Source organism: Gymnogyps californianus, chromosome Z (genome assembly GCF_018139145.2).
Source record: "Gymnogyps californianus isolate 813 chromosome Z, ASM1813914v2, whole genome shotgun sequence".
NCBI lineage: Eukaryota > Metazoa > Chordata > Aves > Accipitriformes > Cathartidae > Gymnogyps > Gymnogyps californianus.
This window is the reverse complement of record NC_059500.1, coordinates 35,946,419-35,957,302: the sequence shown is the minus strand read 5'-3', so window position 1 is coordinate 35,957,302 and position 10,884 is coordinate 35,946,419. Positions and strand designations below refer to the sequence as shown.

Sequence of the window (10,884 nt, the reverse complement as noted above, 5' to 3'; positions counted from 1 at the left end):
ACATAGAATGACATATGTTTTCATTAAGGAGGTCACTGATGGGCTGTAGCCTTGCCTTTTTGTAAGAAGTAATAATACTCAGGAAAGAACTTGAAGTTTTATCTATATTTTTTGCCTGTTTAGTTTCATACATAAATATTTGCTCTCTGTGGAAGGCTGTATGGTTTTGGTTTAACTTTTGTAGGGAATGGAAGGATTAAGTCACCTGTGTATGAGCTGGCTCATGTTCATGGACTTTCTGATCTCTATGAACTCAAACCTCAAAGGAGTCTTCAACAAATGCCAGTGAAATGGAGCAGTTTTGTAGTGAACGCTATATCTCAAGATCATCATAAAACAGAAGCTTCTTACTGGTTATTTTTAAGACAATAGAACATTTGCCTGCACTCTAGGTCTTGGAAATAGGCATGCAGCATTGCTAAGAGAGAGTGTCTGTCCTCTGGGGTACCATCAGATAGATGCCTAAAGCAGCCAGATGAAGGGAGGAATCCAGAGACGGCACTTACATTGTTCTCATTATGATAAGATGTGAATAACTCTAATTTAGGGCATAGGCAGCATGACTAAACATACAAAGTGTTACTTTTTCTTTCACATTTTGGCCCAAGTGAGAAGCACATAGAACATGTTGGTAGGCTTCTGGAAGCTGGAGTGACTGTACTTATATTTGTTTGTTGTTGTCTTTTGGGAGTTCAGTTTGTAGATATGATAAGCAAAGTCAAAGAAACCAATCTTGCACCTGGAACAGCCCTTTTTACTGCTCTTTCATTCAATGTGTTGGTCAAAGCTTCTATCAGGAAAACTTTAATCTCCTTATAGAGGGCTATGTTGTACCAAAAGTGCATTATTGCCCACAGTCTTCATCTCAGAATTATAAGAAGTCTTTATGATGCCCTTAACTCAGAGCATCCAGAACCTTAAAGAGGAGACGTATTTTAAAGTTTTTTTGTGGCTGAAGTTTACCAAAGAATGGTGACTTCTTGAACAAACGTTCTGGGCAATTCTGGGATTTGGTCCCAGAATTCATAGACAATTTGGTCCTGCAACTATGCAAGTTGCTGCAGCCAAGTCATTATCTGTGCTGGAATGAAGTCCCTTCACAAACTGGAGATTGTGGAGTGTATTGCCCATGACTGCTGCTGACGGAGGTCATAGTGTCAATAAGGAATCCAAGATGTCTAAATACAGACCTATCACAGACACTTACTCTTTACCACTCAAGACTGCACCGTATCTACTGTTTCTTCAAAATGTTTTTATCTGCCCATCTGTGCCATTGTCCTGCTGGGAGCGAGAGTCTGCTTTGGCTTTTGTGGTATTTCTTGTACTTGAGAGAATTCTGAATTTGCTGTGAACTGCTAGATCACATTTCAACTATTTTTGCCTGGTTTTCTAAAGAAACTGGCTTATGCAGTCACCATCCTGTCAGGCTTTCCCTGATAGCTTTTTACCTTTGGCCTAATTTCTCAGAGGAGATGGTCTCATGGGTAGCCTGATCAATCATTTATGGGAATAAATAAATGTGCCCAGAGGAGAACAAGCCAACACAGTACCTCCATTGCATGAAAGCATGAGCTCAACACGTGCCCATTTTTCTAAGGCTGCAAACAGTAACTGCATAGCTGCAGCATGTGGTTCCCTGCTATCCAGTTGTTAATGGATGAGGAGAAAGCTGAGGGTACTTGAGTTGGTGCTTGTGAGAATTTTGGAAGGTGGAGCAAGTGCAAGTTAATGGGAGGAGCCTGGCTTACTGCTTGCAGGCTGTAGTGCATTAATTCATAGGAAACCAGGCCTTGTTCACAGAGCAATTTGCTGTTTCAAGGAGAGCTTTGCATGCTGTTCATTAGTTGGAGTTAAAGGTGAAAAGGAGAAGAGGATTGAACGGAAAAATCATTTTTTCTATTTTGCAAGCTTCTGGACAGTGTGTGCTTCTAAATGGGTCTGATGGAGCAGTGTAACTGATCAGTGAAGAATGGTTGAACCACTTGCCCAATGTCTCTACCCTATGTTGACATGGTGCTGAGTCACTCACTGTGCTTTGCACATTTGCCAACAGGACTGATACTTTCTCAGGTTGAAGGAGTTTGGTTTTATGTCAAAGAGTATGAAGAGGAGGACAGAACCCAATCTACATCTTTAAATAACTGTACAGAATTCATGTCAATGGCTTCTACAGCAGCCAATATCTTTGGGGAATTTTAATTAAACCCTTTTAAAAAAATCTTTTATTTCTATTCCTTTGCCATGTTGAAATACAACTTTAGAAAAAAATAAAAGAAAACTAGGTCTCTCAATAGGACGCAAACAGCCCTTAAAAGAAAGATCTTTAGCAGCAGTTAAAATTGTGTATTTTATTTCAGTGGTGCTATACCTGTGTACAATGGTGGCATTTCTGAGTGCCTCATTTTAGGTAAGAGTGGAGTTCTGACTCAAATCCACAAACTCTAATAGTGTTAACAAAGCTGACTATTGAATCTAGACATACTATCCATAACTCATCTACTGGAAGAGAAAGTATAAAGACTGAATTTGTCAAAACCAATACCCTTTCACTTGCAGAGCTGAACCTGACTGTTCAGGATAACAGATTACTTCCTTCTGGCATAAAATGTATCATAATGGGCTTTGAAGGGAATTGAAGAACTGTGTGTAGAGCTGCAGCCAGTGGATAGTAAGAGTCCAGGCCAACACCATGACGTGTTAGCAGGTCAGACAGTTGACAGTCACTAAAATTCAAGCTCCAGCAAGAATTTACAAGGACCAGTTCCAGTCCCTCAGTCTCAATGATGAGCGTGCAGGGGAGCAGCTCCGGGAACACACTGTATCTCCGTTCTAACTGGGCAGATTCCAGCTTCAACCTTACTGCCATCTATCCACAGGTAACCCCAAAGGTGTGGCTACCTTTTGTAGTTATACTTGAACTATTTTCAAATCTAATAGTTTGGTAACAACAGCACTGCCAGAACAGCAGCATGAAGCTCAGCACTGTCTAGTTTTTTGAGCATTTAGTCAGATTTCCAGGTCAACATTTAAACCCCAAAGAATGTCCTGATGTACCACCTTCTCTGCTTTCTGTATCTGAGATGAGTAGTTCAATTTAACTTGGTATGCTTATACATGCTCCCCCTTTGGAGAGTGGTTTGGAACATCTTTCAGAAAGAGTAGAATAATTTTACTCAGAGGCTGTTGGTCCTATTGCTGTTTATACCTATCACTTCTGTTTTGTGTGTGTGCTGTGACTTCTTAATAGATAAGAGGTTTTTCCACATTTATTTTAATACTCATAAACATGCTGAATTGTCAGCAGTGGAAAAACTTGGCATTCCAGATTACACAAAAAGCAGACCACCAAAGAGAACTTGTGTCTGGGTAACGCATCCTGAAGAGTGTGTAGTAAATACTTGAGACTAATCTGAGACTAAACAATACTCTGAGGAGTAGCCTGATCTGAAACACAAAGTCAAAGTGAATTTTAATTTCAGTAGCCATTGCGTCAGGATCTTTTGTAGCCAGGGAATGCAAGTTTCCCACCCCACTCCACTTTTATTTTATTAGCTCTTAATTTCATTCTAAACTTCTTCATCCTTTTTAGACATGAAGGTCCTAACATTTTTTTAAGTCTGAAACTAAAGGTACGGAGAAAAAGAACTTCCATGAAACACTTCCATGAAAATAAATTCCCACAGATAAAGAATGTGGTGGCATTTTTCTGTTTGAATGTTGTTCACTACAACATTACTGAGGTGTTTTGAACAGGTACAGCAGTGCAGTACCATTCTTGGCATGAGAATTGTATGGGATTATTTTGGCCTTTTCTCCAACTTAGCTGTACAATGCTGGTGAAGAGCCAGTGTGGATCACTCATCCATCCATGCATCCAATGTGTCTGTGTCCAGGCTAACCTCCCTACCAACATGTCAATAGAAACCTCCTGCAGTCTCAGGATTAACATTTGGCAGCTGTGCGCTCTGTGTCCCAGCTGCCTCTGCTGTTGAGGACCACAGGGATTCACATAGAATAGAAATGATAGCAATTGTTCTTTTGTTTTAATTGTGGTGGAACATGATTTAAACTCTTTCCTTACTGAAGACCTAGCAGCAAATCTGTTTTCTTCTACCCTTCCTGAAAGTGAGATTGAAGACTTGGAGCCTGCCTTCAAGGAGCGCTTTGCCAGAGGTGTGATGATGCATGTTCATCTCCTAACCAGCAGTATCTGTGGTGCAGAGTGGATTAAAAAAGAATGATATGGTGACATGGGGGTGTCTGAGGGAAACAAGTAAGCAGGAATGAAAGAAACAGGAACTAGAGCATTCAGAGCCGCCATATTTGTAATGACTTTCAGATTAATGGAATCATAGAATCATTTAGGTTGGAAAAGAGTTATACGATCATTGAGTCCAACCGTAAACCTAATACTGCCAAGTCCTCCACTAAACCACGTCCCTAAGTGCCACATCTACACATCTTTTAAATAGCGCCAGGGATGGTGACTCAACCACTTCCCTGGGCAGCCTGTTCCAGTGCTTGATAACCCTTCTGGTGAAGAAATTTTTCCTGATATCCAATCTAAACTTCCCCTGATGCAACTTGAGGCCATTTCCTCTCATCCTGTCACACTTGGGAAGAGACTGACACCGGCCCCGTCTGTCGGCTGGCTTGTGCCACTGTCCTTCGCAGCAGAGCCACTCTCTCCCATGGCTTCCTCAGTGCCCGACACCGTGTCCTGCCGAGAGAGACATGCAAAATGCTGGAGCTTGTCTGGTGCCTGGAGTAGAAAAGCCAAGGAAGCCCCAGAAGGCTGTGGGAGTGGGGAGGCGAGGGCCTCCCGAAGGCTCTCCTTGCGGGCTGGGAAGCAGCAGCCGCAGAACTGGGGCAGGGCAGAGAGATGTGGGGCTGGGCTGGGATGTGCCTGCATCTCTGCGCCCCCCTGGAGGTAGGCTGCAGGGAGGGAGGGAGAGATGGAGAGCAGGAGGGGAAACGCTGATCCCCTCCACACCTCCCCAGTGCTCAAGCCACGTCAGGCGAGACATGTGGGGTGGGCTCTGGCAAGCTGTCCGGGGGCCCTGGGGGAAGAGCTGGTACACCAAAGACCCCTGAGCCCCCGGACTCTCCCCCAGACACCACCAGGTTAGTATGAGGTACCTGCAGGAGGTGGTCAGGGAAGATGGAGGAACTTGCTGGGAGTCTTCACCGCTGCCGACGTCCCTGGTGCACTCGTCACGCCCATGGTCCCAGGACAGGCGCCTATGGGACCTGCAGCACCGCACAGCCAGGCAGAGGGGAAAGGAGTGCTGGAAGGGGCTGCCTTTGCACAGCACGGAGACCTGCTGCTCTCACCCATGCCAAAGCTGGTAGGGTAAGCCGAAGGTCCTGATGGAGCCTGCATGCCTTGCGTGTGTACCTGCAGGAGCCCTGGACAAAATGCACGGGCACAGAGGCTGCAGCTGCTGAAAAGCAGCCAGGTCGGGGCTGTCACAGCCGTTCCGTGGTGACATTACAGGGGTATCAGGGGCTGCCCCCATGGCTGCCCAACCAGGAAGGCAGACGCCCCAAAGGGGGAAAGCCTGCTCCACAAGATGTTTCCCTGTGTTGAACTTCATTGAATTCCTCTGAGCCCAATTCTTCACCCTTTCCAGGTCCCTTTGAATGGCATCACAACGCTGTGGTGTTTCAGCCACTACTTCCTATTTTGTATTATCTGTGAACTTGGTGAGGGTGCACTCTCCCTGTTGTCCACTTCCTTAATGAAGATCTTAAACATTATTGGCCGCAGTACTGACCCTGGCTTACGACACTGTTAACTGGCCTCCAACTGGACCTTGTACTATTGATTACAATCCTCTGGCCCTGCATTATGTTACTGAAATAATGCATTCTGTTTAAGGAAAGCTGTCTTTGTCTTCATCTGATGCAGTTGAAATTGTCATTTTGCATAGTATTTTATGCAGAATCAATGTTTGGTGGTGACTTTCTGAGGACTACCTTCTTCTGTCTCTTCAGTTACAGCTTTCTTTTGCAATTAATAAACAAAAGATATATCAGTAGATTAGAATGTGATCTTAAACCAGTAACCTTTGGTTGCAAACCACAAGAGTAATAAATAACATGCTGCACACAGCTCCATTTTGTAGGGCTGCAGTAGCTCTGTGTCCTGTCTAGTTTTCTGTACTGTGTGAGCCTTGTTCATTTGACTTGTGTGTTCCTCCCCCTTCCCTTCCCTACCTCCTCTTCACATATTCACAGAGCAGCGCAGGTATTTCTCTACTGTTTCTTGACCAAAGCGCAAGAGACCGCAGATCAGCTATGGTCCATATGGGCCATATCTGAACTAAGTAGTAGGCACACCGCAGCTCTGCCTGCTGCAGAGCTGCCAGGGAAGGTATCAGCCTGAAGCACCGTGTGCCAAAAGGCCCTACATTAAGACGCCCATACCTCAGTTGCAGCTTTGCACTATGGACCCTCCCTTCTTACGTGGTCTTCCATAAAGTCCTCTCCACCTGTGCTAATGTAACTCAGTTGCACACTTTGGCCAGCTGCAAGCCAAGAGGTCTATTAACCCTGTTCACATACATCCTGAATTATTTAATGCTGATTCCACAGACTGCTGCATGGCTTCCCTAAAATGCTGCCCTTCGTTTAACTGTGAAGGGCACATTGTTTTTACTGCTATATCCTGCACAGCAATAGAAACAGGAACTGAACTTCTGATCCTTTTGTCTGCTTCTAGCCAAGGTAATGGAGGATGGGAAAAAAGAGCTGCAGTAACCTGAATAAAACACAGATAACAGTATTTTGTAGGTTAATATCATGGGTTTCATATTCAGTATATATACATTTTACTTAGTATATATACATTGGAAGAAAAGAATACAAGATGTGCAGTGATATTGTAAATACAAAGAAACAACAGTGTTTTTCCTTTGGTATACTTGTAGTGTTGCCTAGTTAGCCTAAAATCTGCATAATACACTACAGATAATAGAGGCTGTCACCTATTTTGTACACTTCAGAGTATTTCAATATCAAGTTGTCACAACTGAACTTAAAAGACAAGGAAATAAAAATTTTGGCAATGAAGTTGTGGGATATTTCCTAAGGAAAAGTTTAACTAACACAAATAATACAAACATAAGTACGTACTGCTAGTTTTATTCAGCATTTCATGTGTTGTCTGAAAGTAATTTTTCAGATGATGAAGTCATTTTAGAGATGCACGGGCAATAATACTTAGTGGGATTTTTTCTTTTCTTTCTAGACTGAAAGAAGATGTTGAACTGTTCCTAAATGGAGTTCCTTCCTTCTTATGCCCCGTAAACTGTAGATGTAACAGTCTGTGGCCAACCCTGATTAAACAGTGATTGGATTGGGGAAGCATTTGGAGGAGAAAGTACGTGAAAAACTCATAATGTTGCAGGAAACAATTAATGACTCGACTGGTGACCTTGCGATTACATCAGTAATTGCAGTTGTGGACCACTTCATCTGACAAAAAAGAGCTTGCAAATACTCTTGCAAGAATACAGGTCTCATTGGTGTCAATATATTCACTTCCTATCTACCTAAATGTTATCAGCAGGTAGCTGGCGTATTCTTCCCAGTATCCATTAGATAGTCATTTAAATGTCACTAATATGAATAATAAACCAAATTCAGCTTTTGTGTTCTGATGTCTCCTCTTCAATAACTTGAAAGAGACGAAAGTAATTCCAGCACAATACTTAGCTGTCCGGGCAGTGTAAATCTGCCATGGGGTTTAATGAAAATAAATTTCTCTGCTGACAGTGTAGGTTAGAGGCTGGGATAACTCAGGGAAGACAGGACACAAGAAGAACAGTATTCCTGTAGCTAGAGTTCTATAGAGTCCTTGTGCATATATTTTTTTTAAAAATATGTCATAAGTTAATATATATAATAACATAATCTCTTATATAAGATGTATATTAAATATATATAAGCAATTCTTTTATTGTTAAGTTAAGAATAAAAGAATTGAAGCTGTTTATGTTATATTCATTGTTATTCTTCAGAGATGCTGAACTTGATTCTCTTCTGTGTTTTTGTTGGTAGTGTGCCTTCGTATTATTTCAATATAAGCTGTTTGAAATGAAAACTGTTCAAAAAGACACTATCACTTTTTTTTTTTTTTACCATTAAAAAACCATTGGTAAATCTCTGTGGAGAGGAATGTTAACTATTTTAATATAGGACTTTTGTCCATACTCAGCCCACATACTGGCATAAGCTACTCTTATAACCAAAATTATAATGGCACAAAATTGGAATGAAAAACTGTTCTCACTGGGTCTTTCTTACCTAGTTATTTCCTTTTACTGGGAAGTAACTCAAGGCCGGTACAAAAGGGTGGATAGAGGCACAGGCAAGTGAAAATGTCAGGACTTCTATATGGCTAGGCAAAGGAGCAGAGAGGTAAGGAGTTAAAGGAAGCTTGTGCAGTTATAGGAAACTTTTATATTACTGTGTAACAGGGAAAAACTTTCCATTGGGATTTAGAAAGACAGCTTCTAACAAGATAAAAACAAAAATGTGATCTTGATCCCAAAATCTTTTAAAAAATGTATTACTGACATACCACATGTGAACTGCCATATTACTGGTTTATCCTCTTTTTTTCAACTGATACTCATATCTCTGTCTTTGTTTTTCAGATATAGAATACTAAGTTTGCTACTTGGAAAAGAAAAAACATGGCTTCCAACACGGCAAACCCTGCTAACCATTTGCCGTACTTCTTTGGCAATATTACACGTGAAGAAGCTGAGGAGTATCTGACACAAGGAGGAATGAGTGATGGACTATACTTGCTCCGCCAAAGCCGGAATTACCTGGGGGGCTTTGCCTTATCCTTGGCCCATGGAAGGAAGGTTCATCATTATACAATTGAGAGGGAGCTGAGTGGCTCATATGCTATTGCAGGAGGCAAGTCGCATGCCAGTCCTGCTGAACTCATTAACTATCACTCAGAGGAAGCGGATGGCCTTATCTGTCTACTGAGAAAACCTTTCAACCGTCCACCAGGTGTTGAACCCAAAACAGGACCCTTTGAAGATTTAAAAGAGAACCTCATCAGAGAGTATGTCAAACAAACTTGGAATTTGCAGGTAAATCCAGGCTGATTTTGCCATAAAGTGGTCTTTGAGTTAGGAGAAAAAGAGATTGCAGTGTTTGTGTCCAGCTGTGGCTGCTTCTATGTAGTGTTTTTTCATAATGGAATCATAGCTGTTTGAGTTTTGAACAGCGGGCGTTTTTCACCCTGCGTTACATGCGGTAACTTGGCCATAAGTGTAGTTTTCCTGAAATACTACAAAACTTAGGACTTCTATGATGTCTTGGGCTAGCATAACCGTACCTACCACTGTACTAATCTGTGTCATCAGATTTCCACATGCACCAAAAATTAATAGATAATGAACAAGATAAATAAACAGGCAATAATGAACAAGATACAGAAATGGTTTGTTTGATTGCTTTTGATTCTGAATTTTTATGGATTGATGTGCAGGCAGGCATGGTGACATGGTCACTTGTTTTACATCCTCCCCTCTTAGCTGGCCTTGTTTCTGTGATGCTTATTTAGATTATGTCTAAACCAGAACTTGGTTTCTTAACTGCAGAGCACTGCCTATACGTCTTCGGTACTGCATGTGTAAAGCAGGAATGTTCCATGCTGAGGAAGAGAGGCTGGATTTTTTCTTTAGAATGACTGTGAAGAAGCCAGTCTTAACATGGAAACACTAGTGTAGGAGGCTGCAACAGAAATATTATTTCACCTTAGGATGCCATGAGTTACCGTTACGAACTCATGGAGTAATGCTAGGTTTTTCATTTCCTTTGGTAGTGGCAAGTAACTCTATGTGTTCTGCTCTGTCAAATATGTGGAGCAATGCCCAAACTGGAAAAGCCTGGAATTTATACTACGTTTACTACAAGTGCTGAGGCTTACAGTTTTTTCTGATGAGTCTGAGCCCAATCTAGAAGGAAGTTGATGAACTCAAGTTGAAAACTGATGAAAATAGGGTGTTTTGCCCTCAGATTCTGGGCCAAATTCAGAAGTGATAGGTTGCAGATGGGCTTAGAAGTGTCTAGATTATACCTAAAATATTAATCTAGTCTGCTCTAATATTGGGACTGTCCTGTCTGCTTTTGGGAAATTTGCATTGGTGTCTTCAACACAGACACGCTGCCACAATGCAAAGTGTGTTCAATTTATTTCTGTAAACTGCCATAGGATATGTAATATGAAGGTACGTTATGACATCTCAGAGTGACGCTAAGTATATTTAGCTATGTCTTGTTAGCATAAAATTATGACGTAATTTTCAGTTGAAATACTGGTATACTGAAGGCTTAATTTACTGATTATTTTTCCTTCTGTTTCTCAGAGTTAAAGGAAGAATCCCAGCTTTGTGATGTTTAGATTACCATACAGTAGTTTCTGGTTTAATATCTTTATAGCAACCAGATCTTTTCTTCACATAAAACAAATACGTGCAGATTTTGGATGTCCCAAAAGCAATTCAATACTGGGAGTCTACCTGTCGTGTTTTTATCGCAGAAGACAGTTAGACTGTCCCACTGTGTTTTTACCACTCTCTAGGGGCATGCTCTTGAACAAGCTATCATTAGTCAAAAGCCTCAGCTGGAGAAATTGATTGCCACTACAGCCCATGAGAAGATGCCATGGTTCCACGGGAGGATCTCTCGAGAAGAGTCAGAACACCGTATCCTCGTTGGGTCAAGAAACAATGGAAAGTTTCTGTGAGTGCTTTTTTCTGTGGTATTGCTGTTTGCCACCAGTGTTGCTACACAGTTCCCTTGAATGAATCTCAAATGAGAGTATGCCCTAAAAGGTGGCTTATTCACAGG

The 10,884-nt window shown here is 41.8% G+C and overlaps 1 protein-coding gene across 1 annotated transcript in view; it reads left to right on the top strand.

The window, feature by feature from the left end:
* The first annotated feature begins 7,332 nt into the window (after positions 1-7,332).
* Positions 7,333-10,884, top strand: part of SYK (spleen associated tyrosine kinase) — a 34,712-nt gene continuing 31,160 nt past the window's right edge. Inside the window, exons 1-3 of the mRNA XM_050913118.1 lie at positions 7,333-7,387; positions 8,667-9,119; positions 10,616-10,776. Coding sequence (XP_050769075.1) covers positions 8,706-9,119; positions 10,616-10,776 — 575 coding nt within the window. The 5' untranslated portion in view covers positions 7,333-7,387; positions 8,667-8,705. The remainder of the gene's footprint in view (positions 7,388-8,666; positions 9,120-10,615; positions 10,777-10,884) is intronic.